Genomic DNA, 21,287 nt, shown 5'->3' on the forward strand with positions numbered 1-21,287 from the left:
GAGGTTTGCAGCAGAGCGGAAGGGCCCAAAACCCGAAGTCATGGCCAGATGAAGCAATATAACTCAGGTGCGCCATTTGAAAGGATCGCTATGGATGTCGCAGGTCCATTTCCTACTAGCAACGGCGGAAACAAATATGTGCTGGTAGTTGTGGATTATTTCAGCAAATGGCCAGAGGTATACCCAATCCCAAATCAAGAATCGGAAACAGTAGCAGAAGTGTTTATAAACAATTGGGTTGCAAGGTATGGTGTACCAATGGAGTTACATTCTGACCAAGGCAGGAATTTCGAATCAGCTGTGTTCCAGGAAATGTGTAAATAATTGGGCAGTCGAAAACCACGGACAACTGCATTGCATCCTCAATCCGATGGTATGGTAGAACGATTAAATAGAACATTGGAGGAGGACTTAAGGAAAATAGTAGACAAATACCATAAAGAGTGGGATACCCGCATACCATTATTCTTGATGGCTTACCGATCAGCAGTGCATGAGAAAACTGGCCAAACCCTGCATAAGTAATTTTTGGCAATGACCTTAGACTGCCAGTTGATTTGAAGTTTGGGATAGATGCCAATGCGGAGAGAAATGTCAAGAAATCCATTGGTGATTTGGAAGAAGAGCTAAGAGAAATACATGATCTGATAAGGCAACGAACAAAGATTATGAGTGACCAGATGAAAGCCAGATACGATAAAGCAATTAATTCGGAAGGTTTTCAAGAAGGAGATTTGGTGCTGTTATACAACCCACAACGTCAAAAAGGTTTGCCCCCGAAATTGCAGTGTAATTGGGAAGGCCCATACAAAGTTGTAAAATGGATCAACGATGTAGTATACCGCATACAAACCATCGGTAAACCACGAACAAAAATGAAAGTGGTCCATTTGGAAAGGCTGGCAACGTTTAGATCGAGAGATTTGTCTGATCGGGACGATCGAACTTAGGTGGAGGGCAGTGTTACGAAAATTAGCAACACTAAGGGGTACTGCCATCTCTAAGCCGATGCTGGGCAGTGACGTGAATTCACATCAATAATTCAATCATTGTGTCTACACATACACGTACACGCAGCGGAGAGGCAACACACAGACACATGCAGATATCTTATCTGAGGTGCTCCTAAAGGTGTGCAATTGTAATTGTGGAAGTGTCGCTCACACATACAAGCGCATTGGGTATGAGAGAAGCTATAAAAATTATACATCTGTAGTTGTAGCTGAGAAATTTATAACTAACTAGTTAGTTCTGGAATTAGAAAAGCCTAGAAATATGCAACAAGGAAATCGGACAGTATAAAAGGGCGGCAACAGTAGAAGCGAGAAGTCAGTTTCATTTGAGCTATCAATGAGTTTGGTTATTAAGCAAGCTATTCGTTGCAAAGTATGTGTTATTGTGAAGTACTTTAATAAAGGCCATTTTTCCATTATTCAATATTGGAGCTATTTATTCAACAGTTTAGCGATACGATCGTTGGCAGAAGATTGCAAATAAGGGGAATTGCAGTAAATTCGTTACAATATGGTCTATGTAAAGGAAGTGCAAGACCTCAATGTCTCAGGGCAACAGCTCCACTAACTGGCTAGAAAAATGCACGAAGCAAGAGCTATCATGAGTTGGCTGGCTCCGGCATCACAACACCCTACACATTTTAATGCAGAAACAATATAGTGCGAGATATGACAGCTGGAGAATAAATGTTTTTAAAAATTTTCTAGGTTTGTTTGTTTAATGGTGTGTTCAATTTATACTTATTATTTAAGAATTCATGAGCTTAACACCGGCTTATAATAATTGAATATTCAATTATTATGTTTCTCCAAGAGAAACTGAAAAGAAAGAAAGAAATATTTACTGGCATAATTCGATGGTACCATTTAGAAAACCGCCACGATATGGTACCATCGCAATATGCCAGTAAATTTTTCTTTCTTTCTTTTCAGTTTCTCTTAGAAAAACATAATAATAGAATATTCAATTATTATAAGCCGGTGTTAAGCTCATGAATTCTTAAACAATAAGTATAAATGGAACACAGCTTTAAACAAACAAACATAAATATGTAAAACTGAGCCCGAGTTTACAAGCTTCTCATTCACAATCAAGAGGAACTTTACAAAAACAAAATCTACATAACACACAAATTAATATATATACAGAATGTCTCACTTGTGTTGTTAGTGTGGAAATGAGATAAACTGAATTTAGCAAGGAAAAAATACAAGCAGGAAAGCCTAGTGGTTAAGGCAACTGCAGTTTCGCCGTGTGATTCGCGGTTCGAATCTTTGTGAAACCTTTGATAACATTACCAAATTGGCTGATGATGATTTCGTGGCGGTTTTCGAAATGGTGCCATCGCAGTATGCCAGTACAATTTTCGTTCTTTATTTTCAGTTTCCCTTAGAAAAACATAATAATTGAATATTCAATTATTATAAGCCGGTGTTAAGCTCATGAATTCGTAAATAATAATTTTAAAAATGTTCTACATATATTTTTCTTATTTTAATCTGTACTATTGTATTCTGCTTAATCTCCACACATATTAAATAGTTTAAATTAATTGATAACTTGAATTGTACATATACATTCCTTGACAAGTATCTGATATATATTTCGAACACATTCCGAAAATCAATTAAGTACTCTGAGATCCAATTTTAATTTTCGGGAATCAAATTCCCTATTCTGAATTCCTATTAACAAATTTTTAGATATAACACCCTATTCTTATATCCAAATGGTAATTTCTGAAATTCAGGTCCCTATTCTGAAATACAATTGCCCTTTATTATTTCAATGCGGATTTAACAATAATGTATTACAGAATAAGTTTTTAACTTGTAAAATTTTGTGTCCGTTGTAACGTAAGTTACAATGGATATGTCCATATAAAACACAATTTTTTATTCTGAAGTTCTGACTTTTGGAATGATTTTCAAAGCCTAATACATAATTTTGAGTTTCTCTTAGTTAACTTGTTTTTAGTTAATTTATCTCCAGCCAACACAATTTTACACAGAACGATAGGACTCAGTTGAATGAACGTCACTCAATATTCCGAATTTAAAAATGTTTCGAAAATTTATGGAGTTAGCAGCCTTTCATAGTTTTTCTGGAGATAGTAGCTTTTAATTTTAGTAATTTTTAGCGATTCTGGACAACAAACACGCACTTTTATATCCCCACAAAAATAAATTTATACTTGGCGCGATTTACCACCAAAGAAATTTAAGTCGAGCTTATCTTCCAACTTGCGTACAGGTCCTACATCCCACTCCGAACTGCTCCTACAAGCCAGATGAATTTTCACTCATAAGCTTTTCATGGCAGAAGTACACTCATAGTTTTTATCAAACGAGTCGCGAAAGCCGACCCCGCTTATAAAACTTTTTGCTAAATTTTGGATGTTGCTTTGCCTAGGGCCCAGCTCCTTCGATGTAGTAGGCGGAGCGGGCTACCACCACACCATGTTGACCGGCACTATATGCAGAAATCGTCTTCCTTTCAGCATCAAAAGGTCGTTTTAAGTGAAAAGTGGAGTAAGCAGCCTCAACCGCGGCTTCAAGGCTATGAACTCTTGAAATATTCAAACATATCATTTATATAATATTTAAACATATACATATACTTACATATGTATAAATTTTAAATTTATGGCAAAAAACATCGAATTTACCCAAACGAATTATAAGTCCTTTGGTGGTCTTATATATGACTATCAAAAGAAATTTGACGCGTCTAACGCTTTTATTTAACAACGATCCTAGATTGATGAGGAGTGTGATAACTAGTACCTAGGACCTACCTAATTATTTTCTAGCTTTTAGTATTATTATTACTTCATGTAAGTATTGGTTTCAATAAAACTGTTTAACTCAAAACTTTTTTTTTATTAATTTAATTTTCAAGTTTTTAGCCTTTACTTAATTGCCTTTATTTCTCATTCTATTTAGTTCATTTAGTGACTCATTATTACAAGGACCCGACAATTTGTTACAAACTAAGGCAATAATACATAAACCTTCCAAAGACTTTATTACTCGACTCTGCCCCACTTAAACTTGTCCCTCCTCGAAATCCAAAATATTGTAACAAATTTTCGGGAAATTCCGCTTATTTGCAACCTTCTGCTTATGTTCGCATCGCTAAACTGTTGAATAAAACACTCCAATATTCTGTATTACAAAATGGTCTTTATTAGACTACTTTGAAAGTACTTCGCAATTAACTTCTTGCAAACTAGATATCCTGACGTTTGGGCTATGCTTCTTAAGAAATATAAAAACATATAAGCCAGCTGCAACAACAACGGATAGTTATGAATATATAAAGAAACCGCATTTTAATTAAGCATTATATGATTTTATTATATGTATTTAACTTAAGCTGTTGAAATCCGTACAAAATAAAAATTTAATTCAGAAGAAAACATTTTTATACGTTTTTATGAATAATGGAAAATATACAACACGGGCGACTACAAAGATAAAATAATCTATAGAACTCACAATTAAATTTGAATACATCGAAATTTCAAAATTGATATATTAGACAACAATTAAAATATGTATTGTATAATATATTACATTTAACAACAAATTTCACTTCATAAATATAATAATTATATATGTAAGACTTAAAAGTAGTAAAACCGTCTTATAGTGGCAGAATGGCACAGGGTCGTCATGCTGTGGGAATGTACAAGATTCCAATGAAACGTAGTTGTTGAAATATACTAGATTCCAGTAACTCACAACCTGGCCCAAAAAATTAATGCTACCGGAATACTTGCGATTCGGGTCAATATCCTTGAGTCTACATATTTTTACATAACAAGCAACAACTAGGAGATACCTCAGGCTAGAAAGGAGAGTAAGTAGTGCTTTACGTAAAGGGGTAAAGAAAGAAATACAGTTATACAAGTCATTCTGGTTAGAGACATACGCCGCCACCGATTTCCATCATTTTCCACACGCCGCCGCCGGATGTCATAAATACGCGGCGTTCGGCGCGTTACTATATTTTCTACTCATTCAAGACTGTATAGGCCGTTTACTGTTCATTTCGAAATTTGGTATCAAATTATGCGTGTCACTACCAGTTAACAGAATCCAATTACGAAAATGTAACCTTTTGAAATAGTTTAGAAGTCATTAAAAAAAAAACAGGTGCATTCAATGACATCTCAACTGTACTATCGTGTTTTGCATGACTGTTTTCACCACCTTATTAAAACAGAACATTTAAAGAATAGCTATATTAGAAATTTAAATAATCACTTGGCACAATTTTTCAGAAAATTAATAAATGGCAATGAATTTAAGTAAAATTATCCTACTCCAACAAGTTTTAAAATTTTCCTCAAGTTATTAAAAAGTGTTTAATTTTGCACAGCACTGTGTTTATGGAAAAGAGGGCACACGGGGTAACGTTAATAAATGTATTTTATTCACACTTAAAAACTTAAAACATGAACAAAGTTATAAAAATTTAATTAAATATTTAAAACTGCGCGACGGCGCACAGTGGTCTGCATTTGGCTTTCAGTGGACTTAGGGAAATGAAGAAAATATTAGTTGATAACACAAAAACTTTGATGGGGATCGATTTTCAGTCTCATTACATGACGTTTTTACATATGAGTATTTTTTCATAAAGTCTTAAACAAAAAAGTTATAGCAAATAAAAAAATTTTATTCAAGGTTCGAATCGAGCTCAAGGCCAGAACAATAATTTTTCTCTAATGATAATTATTGTTATTTTTTAATTTTTCTAAATTTGAAAAATTGTATTTTTGTTTTTGGAATAGTAAGTAGAAAATTTTTCAGAAGTAGCAAATTTGCCAGTCAAACAAACCACCGCTGTATAGCTAAATGGTTAGCACAGCATGCCTAAAGCGTACTGATGATGAAGGCTTAGCACCCTTCGAAATGGATCTGCTATGGCAGGTTGTCTGAAAAATTTTCTACGTACTATTCCAAAAACAAAAATACAAATTTTCAAATTTAGAAAAATTAAAAAATAACAATAATTATCATTAGAGAAAAATTATTGTTCTGGCCTCGAGCTCGATTCGAACCTTGAATGATTTATCAATAGGCCGACAAAAACAAAAAAAAAATTTTATGTATGGGAAAAATCACATTTTTACCGTTAATTCATTTTCCTCACATTTCCTCAAAACTTGATTTATTTATTTATATAGTTTGGGTTATATACTGTGCAATGTACTCGGTTTCATGGTTCGAAAAGGTTCGCGTTTTTTAAATTTTTTTTTTATTTTAGTGTTGCGAATCACTTTTCAATTTTGGGAAGAATTGAAAAACAAAAATATTTATTTTTTTTTTATTTATTTATTTTTTTTTTTTTTTATGTTAGTATTGCGAATCACTTTTTAATTCTGGATAATATTCAAAAAATATCACAATTTTGCTTTTCAAGCTTGTTCGTTAACTTTTTTTTTATATGATTCCAACTTGTTCGTTAGTACTAAAAGTGTAATTAAGAGCAAAAATTATTCGATCGGTGAATTGTCCATGAAATCTCCAAATATACATATAGGTATATGACCAATAAAAAAAAACAATTTTTATTATTTTAAGTAAATGTTGCGTTTCATATGTAGTATGTATATTTGTACCCAATTAAAATTGAGAAACTACAATATTTATTTTTTTATGATTTGTAGGCTAGTCTGATCTCATTTCTGCTGGTGCAAATAAAACGATTAATTCACCTTACGCCCGACGTTTCGCTGAATATTCCAGCATCCTCAGGGGCAACACTATTTATTTTCAAATTAAATAAACAAACAAAAAATTGTTTATGTTGAAATGCACATACATATAAATTAACACAGTTTCGCAACTGATAGTGTGCTTAAATCATATTGATTCCCCATGCCACAGCTGGTGCTGCTTTTATACTCTTCGGTTCCTCGTTCGCATACTTCTAGGCGTTTCTCGTTCTAGAATTTACTACTTGTTTACCAGCTATAAACTACAGATGCACGTATATAGCTTCTCATATGTACGTGTATATGTGAGTGATACTTCGACCGATGATTGCATACTTTTGTGAGTTTCTCAGATATATGCATGTGTTTGTGCATATCTCTCCGCTTCTTGTATGTACATACAAGTGACTGCTTAGTATCGGCTTAGAGATGATAGAATGCCTTAGTGTTGCTAATATTCGTCACAATATTTTGATGTCACTTCTACCGGACTGTATGTTGTATTTGTTCCAAATATTAGCCAAATCAGACATCATAGGTCGCTTTCTATTCATGTATGTATTGTGTTCCAAATATGGACTAAATCGGACCACAAATGCGATTTTTTTGAATGTCTCGATACTTGCGCCACCTAGCGGTGATTTTTTTAAATTCATGTATGTATTATGTGTACCAAATATGAGCCAAATCGGACTACAAATACTTTTTTTTTATATCTCGATTTTTTTGAATATCTCGATCCCTGCGCCACCTGTCGGAGTTTTTTCTTATTATTGCATTGTCATCGGATTCTGAGCTATATTCCAAGTTTCAAGCTAGTAGCATATCGGGAAGTTACTTAAAATTTAATTACAAAATTAGTTCACAACGGCCGTGCAGCCGGCCTGTCAAGTCAAGCTAAATAAAATCGTTTAAAAAGCTTTTTGGAACGTGGTTCTATTCTGGAACAGTTCGGTTCCTAACATATCGCAGTCCCAATTTACATTAAAATAAATAAAGTACATCCCTAGATAAAAATATTTTTTTTTTATCATTTCAGCCGCACTTCAAGAAGTTATATTAAAGAATTGTCGCAATTGTTCACCCCAACAGGCACAAAATGCTCAAAAATTAACCAACTTCTTGCAAACTAGATATCCTGACGTTTGGGCTATGCTTCTTAAGAAATATAAAAACATATAAGACAGCTGCAACAACAACGGATAGTTATGAATATATAAAGAAACCACATTTGAATTAAGCATTATATGATTTTATTATATGTATTTAACTTAAGCTGTTGAAAATCCGTACAAAATAAAAATTAAATTCAGAAGAAAAAATTTGTATACGTTTTTTATGAATAATGGAAAATATACAACACGGGCGACAAAGATAAAAAAATCTATAGAACTCACAATTAAATTTGAATACATCGAAATTTCAAAATTGATATATTAGGCAACAATTAAAATATGTATTGTATAATATATTACATTTAACAACAAATTTCACTTCATAAATATAATAATTATATATGTAAGACTTAAAAGTAATAAAACCTTCTTATAGCGGCAGAATGACACAGGGTCGTCATGCTGTGGGAATGTACAAGATTCCAATGAAACGGAGTTGTTGAAATGTACTAGATTCCAGTAACTCACAGCCTGGCCCAAAAAATTAATGCTGCCGGAATGCTTGCGATTCGGGTCCATATCCTGTGAGTCTTCATATTTTTACAGCTGTTGGAATGCGCTAGATTTCAATCAACACAGCATTTTCTTGTTTCTCTTTATAAACTTTAAGGTTGAAAGTAATTTTCAGGGGAAGTATTACCGGCATAACAAGCAACTCAGGCTAGAAAGGAGAGTAAGTATTGCTTTACGTAAAGGGGTAAAGAAAGAAATACAGTTATACAAGTCATTCTGGTTAGAGACATACGCCGCCACCGATTTCCATCATTTTCCACACGCCGCCGCCGGATGTCATAAATACGCGGCGTTCGGCGCGTTACTATATTTTCTACTCATTCAAGACTGTATAGGCCGTTTACTGTTCATTTCGAAATTTGGTATCAAATTATGCATATCACTACCAGTTATCAGAATCCAATTACGAAAATGTAACCTTTTGAAATAGTTTAGAAGTCATTAAAAAAAAAACAGGTGCATTCAATGACATCTCAACTGTACTATCGTGTTTTGCATGACTGTTTTCACCACCTTATTAAAACAGAACATTTAAAGAATAGCTATATTAGAAATTTAAATAATCACTTGGCACAATTTTTCAGAAAATTAATAAAAGACAATGAATTTAAGTAAAATTACCCTACTCGAACAAGTTTTAAAATTTTCCTCAAGTTATTAAAAAGTGTTTAATTTTGCACAGCACTGTGTTTATGGAAAAGAGGGCACACGGGGTAACGTTCATAAATGTATTTTATTCACACTTCAAAACTTAAAATTTGAACAAAGTTATAAAAATTTAATTAAATATTTAAAACTGCGCGACGGCGCACAGTGGTCTGCATTTGGCTTTCAGTGGACTTAGGGAAATGAAGAAAATATTAGTTAATAACACATAAACTTTGACGGGGATCGATTTTAAGTATCACTATATAACATTTTTACATATGAGTATTTTTCATAAAGTCTTAAACAAAAAATTATAGCAAATAAAAAATTTTATGTATGGGAAAAATCACATTTGTACCGTTAACTCATTTTCCTCACATTTCCTCAAAACTCGATATATTTATTTATATAAATAAATAAAAATAAATGTAAGGCGCGATAACCTCCGAAGAGATCTAAGGCCGAGCTTCTCTTCCAATTTGCGTCGTGCTCCTCTTGATTTTTCCCTACAAATTGGCCGGACGGGACCTACATGTTTTTATGCCGACTCCGAACGGCATCTGCAAGGCAGATGAGTTTTCACTGAGAGCTTTTCATGGCAGAAATACAATCGGAGCGCTTGCCAGACACTGCCGAGGGGTGACCCCGCTTAGAAAAATTTTCTTCTAATTGAAAAATCTTATTTCTAAAATTTTGATGTTGCTTTGCCCGGGAGTTGAACCCAGGGAATACGGTGTGATAGGCGGAGCACGCTACCATCACACCACGGTGGCCATATTTATTTATATAGTTAGGGTTATATACTGTGCAATGTACTCGGTTTCATGGTTCGAAAAGGTTCGCGTTTTTTTTTATAATTTTTTTTTATTTTAGAGTTGCGAATAACTTTTAAATTTTGGGTAGAATTGAAAAACAAAAATATATTTTTTTTATTTTTTTGTTTTTTTTTTATTTATTTATTTATTATTTAAAGTCGACGACAAACTATGGCCGACTGCATAATATAAAAGATATATATAATATACAACTCAAAAGATAAAATTTAAGATATATCGATATTTCAACAATGTTATATTACAAACGGCGGCCACCGTGGTGTGATGGTAGCGTGCTCCGCCTACCACACCGGATGCCCTGGGTTCAAACCCCGGGCAAAGCAACATCAAAAATTTTAGAAATAAGGTTTTTCAATTAGAAGAAAATTTTTCTAAGCGGGGTCGCCCCTCGGCAGCGTTTGGCAAGCGCTCCGGGTGTATTTCTGCCATGAAAAGCTCTCAGTGAAAACTCATCTGGCTCGCAGATGCCGTTCGGAGTCGGCATGAAATCATGTAGGTCCCGTCCGGCCAATTTGTAGGGAAAATCAAGAGGAGCACGACGCAAATTGGAAGAGAAGCTCGGCCTTAGATCTCTTCGGAGGTTATCGCGCCTTATATTTATTTATTTATTTATATTACAAACAAAGAAATATTAATGAACATTACTATTTAATTTCAGAATATAATGATAATAAGAAGTATGAGCAGAAATAAGATCTTATGCCGAAATCTTATACTGATAGTATTGCGAATCACTTTTTAATTCTGGATAATATTCAAAAAATATCAAAAATTTTGCTTTTCAAGCTTGTGCGTAAATTTTTTTTTATATGATTCCAACTTGTTCGTTAGTACCAAAAGTGTAATTAAGAGCAAAAATTATTCAATCGGTGAATTGTCCATGAAATCTCCAAATATACATATAGGTATATGACCAAAAAAAAAAACAATTTTTATTGTTTTAAGTAAATGTTGCGTTTCATATGTAGTATGTATATTTGTACCCAATTAAAATTGAGAAACTATTAAACAATATTTATTTTTTTATGATTTGTAGGCTAGTCTGATCTCATTTCTGCTGTTGCAAATAAAACGATTAATTCACCTTACGCCCGACGTTTCGCTGAATATTCCAGAATCCTCAAGGGCAACACTATTTATTTTCAAATTAAATAAATAAACAAAAAATTGTTTATGTTGAAATGCACATACATATAAATTAACACAGTTGTTTATATGTATGTGCTTTTCAACATAAAAACTTTTTTGTTTGTTTATTTAATTTGAAAATAAATAGTGTTGCCCCTGAGGATGCTGGAATATTCAGCGAAACGTCGGGCGTAAGGTGAATTAATTGTTTTATTTACACCAGCATAAATTAGATCAGACTATCCTACAAATCATAAAAATAAAAAGTATTGAACTGATCGCAAAAAAAAACCGATATAACAACAAAAATTGTAAAAAAAAGACCAATAAAATATTTAGTTTTCTGTATCATAGTCGAGGTTTTGCGGTAGGAGTAGAAGAGATTTGACCTCTTCGAATATTTCCCCATGCTTACTAGGTAATTTCGATCTCCTCGATGAAATAAATGGGTCAGAAATTACTTCTTATTTCAAGTAACTAACAAATGTCCTCATTTGTGGCTTTTCGGGAAATTTTTCTTGCATGGTCTCGACGGTATGCTCTAAAATCTTTATTTGTGAGCAGATATTGCAGCCAAAATCATGTTCAAGTCTGCGCTGGTAACTGTCTGCGATGTTTCGTTTTTCTCTTAAATTTTTGTTGTTTCATTGCCATCAAGATGAAGGACATACCCCTCCACGTTAAATCCTTCTGATTCCATTGTTTCTCGTAGTCGTGCCTGAAGTTCGAGTTTATTGCCGGTTGTATTCAATCCACGGCTCTCCAACCCCTTCTTCAGTTGTTGGATCTTCAATTCACTCCACTTTGCCATGTCCTTGTTGTATTCAAAATCTTCGGAATTAATTCAACAATTCCTCTTCTGACACCAATTGTAACGAAATTTCGGAGAATTCCGCTTATTTGCAATCATCTGCTTACGTTGGTATCGCTAAACTATTGAATAAAATACTCCAATATTCTGTATTACAAAATGGTCTTTATTAGACTACTTTGAAAGTACTTCGCAATTAAACTTCACTTCGCAACTGATAGTGTGCTTAATTGTGATAAAAAATTGTGATTAAAATTGATTCCCCATGCCTCAGCTGGTGCTGCTTTTATACTCTTCGGTTTCCTCTTTCGCATACTTCTAGGCGTTTCTCGTTCTAGAATTTACTACTTGTTTACCACTTATAAACTACAGATGCACGTATATAGCTTCTCATATGCACGTGTATATGTGAGTGATAGTTCGACCGATGATTGCATACTTTTGTGAGTTTCTCAGATATATGCATGTGTTTGTGCATACCTCTCCGCTTCTTGTATGTACATACAAGTGACTGCTTAGTATCGGCTTAGAGATGATAGAATGCCTTAGTGTTGCTAATATTCGTCACAGTATTTTGATGTCACTTCTACCGGACTGTATGTTGTATTTGTTCCAAATATTAGCCAACTCAGACATCATAGGTCGCTTTCTATTCATGTATGTATTGTGTTCCAAATATGGACTAAATCGGACCACAAATGCGATTTTTTTTAATATCTCGATCCTTGCGCCACCTAGCGGTAATGTTTTTTCAATTCATGTATGTATTATGTGTTCCAAGTATGAACCAAATCGGACTACAAATACGTTTTTTTTATATCTCGATTTTTTTTCATAGGTCGCTTTATATTCATGTATGTATTATGTGTTCCAAATATGAGCCAATTCGGGCCAAAAATACGATTTTTTTGTATATCTCGATCCCTGCGCCACCTATCGGAGTTTTTTCTTATTATTGCATTGTCATCGGGTTCTGAACTATATTCCAAGTTTCAAGCTAGTAGCTTATCGGGAAGTTACTTAAATTTTAATCACAGAATTAGTTCACAACGGCCGTGCAGCCGGCCTGTCAAGTCAAGCTAAATAAAACCGTTTAAAAAGCGTTTTGGAACGTGGTTCTATTCTGGAACAGTTCGGTTCCTACCATATCGCAGTCCTAATTTACATTAAAATAAATAAAGTACGTCCTTAGATAAAAATATTTTTTTTTTATCATTTCAGCCGCACTTCCAGAAGTTATATTAAGGAATTGTCGCAATTGTTCACCCCAACAGGCACAAAATGCTCAAAAATTAACCAACTTCTTGCAAACTAGATATCCTGACGTTTGGGCTATGCTTCTTAAGAAATATAAAAACATATAAGCCAGCTGCAACAACAACGGATAGTTATGAATATATAAAGAAACCGCATTTTAATTAAGCATTATATGATTTTATTATATGTATTTAACTTAAGCTGTTGAAAATCCGTACAAAATAAAAATTAAATTCAGAAGAAAAAATTTTTATACGTTTTTTATGAATAATGGAAAATATACAACACGGGCGACTACAAAGATAAAAAATTTATAGAACTCACAATTAAATTTGAATACATCGAAATTTCAAAATTGATATATTAGACAACAATTAAAATATGTATTGTATAATACATTACATTTAACAACAAATTTCACTTCATAAATATAATAATTATATATGTAATACTTAAAAGTAATAAAACCGTCTTATAGTGGCAGAATGACACAGGGTCGTCATGCTGTGGGAATGTACAAGATTCCAATGATACGTAGTTGTTGAAATGTACTAGATTCCAGTAACTCACAGCCTGGCCCAAAAAATTAATGCTGCCGGAATGCTTGCGATTCGGGTCCATATCCTGTGAGTCTACATATTTTTACAGCTGTTGGACTGCGCTAGATTTCAATCAACACAACATTTTCTTGTTTCTCTTTATAAACTTTAAGGTTGAAAGGTAATTTTCAGGGGAAGTATTACCGGCATAACAAGCAACTCAGGCTAGAAAGGAGAGTAAGTATTGCTTTACGTAAAGGGGTAAAGAAAGTAATACAGTTATACAAGTCATTCTGGTTAGAGACATACGCCGCCACCGATTTCCATCATTTTCCACACGCCGCCGCCGGATGTCATAAATACGCGGCGTTCGGCGCGTTACTATATTTTCTACTCATTCAAGACTGTATAGGCCGTTTACTGTTCATGTCGAAATTTGGTATCAAAGTATGCGTATCACTACCAGTTATCAGAATCCAATTACGAAAATGTAACCTTTTGTAATAGTTTAAAAGTCATTAAAAAAAAGACAGGTGCATTCAATGACATCTCAACTGTACTATCGTGTTTTGCATCACCGTTTTCACCATCTTATTAAAACAGAACATCTAAAGAATAGCTATATTAGAAATTTAAATAATCACTGGGCACAATTTTTCAGAAAATTAATAAATGACAATGAATTTAAGTAAATTTACCCTACTCGAACAAGTTTTAAAATTTTCCTCAAGTTATTAAAAAGTGTTTAATTTTGCACAGCACTGTGTTTATGGAAGAGGGCACACGGGGTAACGTTAAGAAATGTATTTTATTCACACTTCAAAACTTAAAATATGAACAAAGTTATAAAAATTTAATTAAATATTTAAAACTGCGCAACGGCGCACAGTGGTCTGCATTTGGCTTTCAGTGGACTTAGGGAAATGAAGAAAATATTATTTAATAACACAAAAACTTTGGCAGGGATCGATTTTAAGTCTCATTACATGACGTTTTTACATATGAGTATTTTTTCATAAAGTCTTAAACAAAAAATTTATAAATACTGATTTATCGACCTTTTCTTCTTAACTTTCCAGTTTGCTGGCTCGAGGTCTATGTTTTTCTTGCAAAAACTAATAAAACACAAGTTTTTCGTTCTGCCAATATATTTCGAATTACCGTCGGTAATCGTCTTCAGGACAAACTAATAACAATATAAAGCATTAATATAATAAATAATTATCCCTACAACAAATTTATTCATATATGTACATACATTTATTTACACGTTTGTACTGCTTAACGTGGAGTATCATACTAACTCTTTTTTGATAACAAAAATCTGTACGCCTGTGCTACGTTCTCTACATCAGATTTGTAATTTAATCTCTTGTCTGTCGGTGTGTTGATTATGTGCAGCATTTCTAATGTGAATCTCTTCTTGTATTGTTTTTCTTGTTGGAGCACAGAAGCTTCATCAAAGTTTGGTGAGTGTTCATTGCTTGCACAGTGGGCCATTAAGGCCGTTTTATGGTTCTGTGTTTGTTTACAATATTTAAAATCAGATTTATGTTGTGCTAATCTGCTTTTTAATTTTGATTTTGTAGTTCCTACATAAAACTTGTTACAGGATTCGTTGGCATTACCTTTGCAAGGTATTTTATATATAATATTGCTTTTTTCCGCGGTTGGTATTTTTGACTTTGTTCTATTAAAAATGTGTTTTAGTGTGTTTACTGGTTTATGGGCTATTTTTATTTCGTTTTTGTTGTAGCAATCTGATTTCGTAAGCCGCTCTGATAATTGTGGTACATATACTACTGACTTGAATATCTTTGGCTCGTCTACTATTTGATTTTGGGTTTCTGATACCGTTCTTTTTATTAAAGAATTTATAATACTATCCGGAAAGTCATTATTTTTTAATATCATTCTAATTTCAGTCTTAATTTCTCTGTGGTAAGTGTCGTCAGATATTTGTAACATTCGTCGAATACAGCCTCTCGCTGTATTAATTATCATCGTTTTTGGATGTTTAGAATTATAATTGATGATTCGTCCTGATGCTATAGGTTTCTTATACCACTTTAGCTTTATTTCGTTACCATGTCTTATTATGATTGAGTCCAGGTACGGTAGTTTTCCTTCGTTTTCGAGCTCGGTAGTAAATTTAATATATCTATTGAAAGAATTTAATGCGTCAAGAGTGTTCTGTACCTCGTTTTCGTTTATAATTGCAAATATGTCATCGACATACTTTGTAAGTAGTCTCGGCTTTTGTTTAACTTTTTCCATCGAACTTTGAAGCAACTTATCCATAACAATATCTGCGATAACTGGTGACGTTGGCGACCCCATTGGTAATCCTCTTATTTGTGTGTATATTTGATCTTCGTATTTAAAATAAGGGTTTTCCTCAATACAAAATTTCAATATTTCCATGAATAGTTTTTTCGGTATTTTAGTGTGCATTTCTATTATTGTCCATTTCTCTTGAATAACCTCAAGAGCTAGCTGTGTTGGAACGCTCGGAAACAGCGAGACAACATCGAACGAAATTAGTTTTTCATCATCATTAATATGAGTATTACTTATTCTTTCTTTAAATTCGAGTGTATTTTTGACATTATAACTAGACTTTTCTGTTAAATTTTTTAAAATATTTGTAATGAATTTACATAGACCCAACGATGGTGATCCAGTGGTTGAACATATCGGCCTAAGGGGTGTACCTTCCTTATGGATTTTTGGGAGTCCATAAATTCTAGGGGAAAGGGCTGTGGTGGTGATCAGACTATTTCTTTCGGGCTTTGAAATTAGCTCCATTTCAAACATTTTATTTACTAAATTGTTGTTTTTTGTTTGTAATTTTGACGTAGGGTCTTGCCTTTGTAATCTGTACAACGTTAAATCATTTAATATTTCTTTCATTTTTAGATTATAATCATCTTTCTCCATAGCCACAGTTTTATTGCCTTTGTCAGACGTGAGAATTTTGATGTTGTTATTTTGCCTAAGAAACTTTCGCGTTCGACCCACTGTATCAACTATTGCACTATCCATTGCATTCAGTTTATTTGTTTTTGTATGCTCTTTTATTAGTACCGAAAATTTTGTGCGAGCTTCCTCTTGCTGCTCTTTGTTTTTAATTGTTTGTACAAGTTCTTCACCGTCTGCGATGCATTCGAATAAAGGGAAATTCTAATTGTTTGTTGGTAACGCGAACTTTGGACCCTTAGCTAAGAGCGACTTTATGTCCGATGGAAAGCTTACATTTGTTGTGTTAATAAACCAATCTTGTTGCGTGTTGTTGTTGGCGAAGATGTTGTTGCGCTTGCTTTGTAGTTTTAAATATTTACTTTCCTGCTTCTCTTTTAACTTCGTTTTTAGTTTGCGCGCTATAATTTCTTCGCTAATTTTAAATCTTTCAAAGTCATCTGCGCTCAGACGCATTCGAAGTATTTTTGTAATCTTTTCAAACCGTCGTTTTTGGTCTTTTAACAATGTATGTTTTTGTTTAATTAGAAGATTCAATATTTTTGTGTGAAAGTAATAAGTGTATCTATCTAAAGTTCTGTCTATATTTTTGTGTGTGTTACGGTCAAAAACAAATAACTTATCACATCTAGTCGTATTTTTAATAAAATTAGGAACTAACCTAGATTTTCTACATTTTAACAAAAATTTTATGTTGGATTCAATTTTTACCACTTTCTTTGATACAACCTGATATTTATTTATTACTGCTTTAGAGTTGCTATTGTTGTTTTTTATTTCCGCATATCCCATTTTCTTGTTGTTTGTATGCTGACGGCATGCCTTCCGTTTCTTTAAAAATACTGATTTATCGACCTTTTCTTCTTAACTTTCCAGTTTGCTGGCTCGAGGTCTATGTTTTTCTTGCAAAAACTAATAAAACACAAGTTTTTCGTTCTGCCAATATATTTCGAATATTCATTAATATGAGTATTACTTATTCTTTCTTTAAATTCGAGTGTATTTTTGACATTATAACTAGACTTTTCTGTTAAATTTTTTAAAATATTTGTAATGAATTTGCACACAGCAGAACACTCTTGACGCATTAAATTCTTTCAATAGATATATTAAATTTACTACCGAGCTCGAAAACGAAGGAAAACTACCGTACCTGGACTCAATCATAATAAGACATGGTAACGAAATAAAGCTAAAGTGGTATAAGAAACCTATAGCATCAGGACGAATCATCAATTATAATTCTAAACATCCAAAAACGATGATAATTAATACAGCGAGAGGCCGTATTCGACGAATGTTACAAATATCTGACGACACTTACCACAGAGAAATTAAGACTGAAATTAGAATGATATTAAAAAATAATGACTTTCCGGATAGTATTATAAATTCTTTAATAAAAAGAACGGTATCAGAAACCCAAAATCAAATAGTAGACGAGCCAAAGATATTCAAGTCAGTAGTATATGTACCACAATTATCAGAGCGGCTTACGAAATCAGATTGCTACAACAAAAACGAAATAAAAATAGCCCATAAACCAGTAAACACACTAAAACACATTTTTAATAGAACAAAGTCAAAAATACCAACCGCGGAAAAAAGCAATATTATATATAAAATACCTTGCAAAGGTAATGCCAACGAATCCTGTAACAAGTTTTATGTAGGAACTACAAAATCAAAATTAAAAAGCAGATTAGCACAACATAAATCTGATTTTAAATATTGTAAACAAACACAGAACCATAAAACGGCCTTAATGGCCCACTGTGCAAGCAATGAACACTCACCAAACTTTGATGAAGCTTCTGTGCTCCAACAAGAAAAACAATACAAGAAGAGATTCACATTAGAAATGCTGCACATAATCAACACACCGACAGACAAGAGATTAAATTACAAATCTGATGTAGAGAACGTAGCACAGGCGTACAGATTTTTGTTATCAAAAAAGAGTTAGTATGATACTCCACGTTAAGCAGTACAAACGTGTAAATAAATGTATGTACATATATGAATAAATTTGTTGTAGGGATAATTATTTATTATATTAATGCTTTATATTGTTATTAGTTTGTCCTGAAGACGATTACCGACGGTAATTCGAAATATATTGGCAGAACGAAAAACTTGTGTTTTATTAGTTTTTGCAAGAAAAACATAGACCTCGAGCCAGCAAACTGGAAAGTTAAGAAGAAAAGGTCGATAAATCAGTATTTTTAAAGAAACGGAAGGCACGCCGTCAGCATACAAACAACAAGAAAATGGGATATGCGGAAATAAAAAACAACAATAGCAACTCTAAAGCAGTAATAAATAAATATCAGGTTGTATCAAAGAAAGTGGTAAAAATTGAATCCAACATAAAATTTTTGTTAAAATGTAGAAAATCTAGGTTAGTTCCTAATTTTATTAAAAATACGACTAGATGTGATAAGTTATTTGTTTTTGACCGTAACACACACAAAAATATAGACAGAACTTTAGATAGATACACTTATTACTTTCACACAAAATTATTGAATCTTCTAATTAAACAAAAACATACATTGTTAAAAGAACAAAAACGACGGTTTGAAAAGATTACAAAAATACTTCGAATGCGTCTGAGCGCAGATGACTTTGAAAGATTTAAAATTAGCGAAGAAGTTATAGCGCGCAAACTAAAAACGAAGTTAAAAGAGAAGCAGGAAAGTAAATATTTAAAACTACAAAGCAAGCGCAACAACATCTTCGCCAACAACAACACGCAACAAGATTGGTTTATTAACACAACAAATGTAAGCTTTCCATCGGACATAAAGTCGCTCTTAGCTAAGGGTCCAAAGTTCGCGTTACCAACAAACAATAAGAATTTCCCTTTATTCGAATGCATCGCAGACGGTGAAGAACTTGTACAAACAATTAAAAACAAAGAGCAGCAAGAGGAAGCTCGCACAAAATTTTCGGTACTAATAAAAGAGCATACAAAAACAAATAAACTGAATGCAATGGATAGTGCAATAGTTGATACAGTGGGTCGAACGCGAAAGTTTCTTAGGCAAAATAACAACATCAAAATTCTCACGTCTGACAAAGGCAATAAAACTGTGGCTATGGAGAAAGATGATTATAATCTAAAAATGAAAGAAATATTAAATGATTTAACGTTGTACAGATTACAAAGGCAAGACCCTACGTCAAAATTACAAACAAAAAACAACAATTTAGTAAATAAAATGTTTGAAATGGAGCTAATTTCAAAGGCCGAAAGAAATAGTCTGATCACCACCACAGCCCTTTCCCCTAGAATTTATGGACTCCCAAAAATCCATAAGGAAGGTACACCCCTTAGGCCGATATGTTCAACCACTGGATCACCATCGTTGGGTCTATGTAAATTCATTACAAATATTTTAAAAAATTTAACAGAAAAGTCTAGTTATAATGTCAAAAATACACTCGAATTTAAAGAAAGAATAAGTAATACTCATATTAATGATGATGAAAAACTAATTTCGTTCGATGTTGTCTCGCTGTTTCCGAGCGTTCCAACACAGCTAGCTCTTGAGGTTATTCAAGAGAAATGGACAATAATAGAAATGCACACTAAAATACCGAAAAAACTATTCATGGAAATATTGAAATTTTATATTGAGGAAAACCGTTATTTTAAATACGAAGATCAAATATACACACAAATAAGAGGATTACCAATGGGGTCGCCAACGTCACCAGTTATCGCAGATATTGTTATGGATAAGTTGCTTCAAAGTTCGATGGAAAAAGTTAAACAAAAGCCGAGACTACTTACAAAGTATGTCGATGACATATTTGCAATTATAAACGAAAACGAGGTACAGAACACTCTTGACGCATTAAATTCTTTCAATAGATATATTAAATTTACTACCGAGCTCGAAAACGAAGGAAAACTACCGTACCTGGACTCAATCATAATAAGACATGGTAACGAAATAAAGCTAAAGTGGTATAAGAAACATATAGCATCAGGACGAATCATCAATTATAATTCTAAACATCCAAAAACGATGATAATTAATACAGCGAGAGGCTGTATTCGACGAATGTTACAAATATCTGACGACACTTACCACAGAGAAATTAAGACTGAAATTAGAATGATATTAAAAAATAATGACTTTCCGGATAGTATTATAAATTCCTTAATAAAAAGAACGGTATCAGAAACCCAAAATCAAATAGTAGACGAGCCAAAGATATTCAAGTCAGTAGTATATGTACCACAATTATCAGAGCGGCTTACGAAATCAGATTGCTACAACAAAAACGAAATAAAAATAGCCCATAAACCAGTAAACACACTAAAACACATTTTTAATAGAACAAAGTCAAAAATACCAACCGCGGAAAAAAGCAATATTATATATAAAATACCTTGCAAAGGTAATGCCAACGAATCCTGTAACAAGTTTTATGTAGGAACTACAAAATCAAAATTAAAAAGCAGATTAGCACAACATAAATCTGATTTTAAATATTGTAAACAAACACAGAACCATAAAACGGCCTTAATGGCCGACTGTGCAAGCAATGAACACTCACCAAACTTTGATGAAGCTTCTGTGCTCCAACAAGAAAAACAATACAAGAAGAGATTCACATTAGAAATGCTGCACATAATCAACACAC

The 21,287-nt window shown here is 33.1% G+C and overlaps 1 protein-coding gene across 1 annotated transcript in view; it reads left to right on the forward strand.

Annotated features, from left to right (window-relative positions):
• The window catches only part of LOC137244246 (ejaculatory bulb-specific protein 3), a 210,947-nt gene extending 197,605 nt beyond the window's left edge, over nucleotides 1-13,342 (forward strand). Inside the window, exon 2 of the mRNA XM_067772972.1 lies at nucleotides 13,075-13,342. Coding sequence (XP_067629073.1) covers nucleotides 13,075-13,217 — 143 coding nt within the window. The 3' untranslated portion in view covers nucleotides 13,218-13,342. The remainder of the gene's footprint in view (nucleotides 1-13,074) is intronic.
• Nucleotides 13,343-21,287: the final 7,945 nt, after the last annotated feature.

Source organism: Eurosta solidaginis, chromosome 3 (assembly GCF_040869045.1).
Source record: "Eurosta solidaginis isolate ZX-2024a chromosome 3, ASM4086904v1, whole genome shotgun sequence".
NCBI lineage: Eukaryota > Metazoa > Arthropoda > Insecta > Diptera > Tephritidae > Eurosta > Eurosta solidaginis.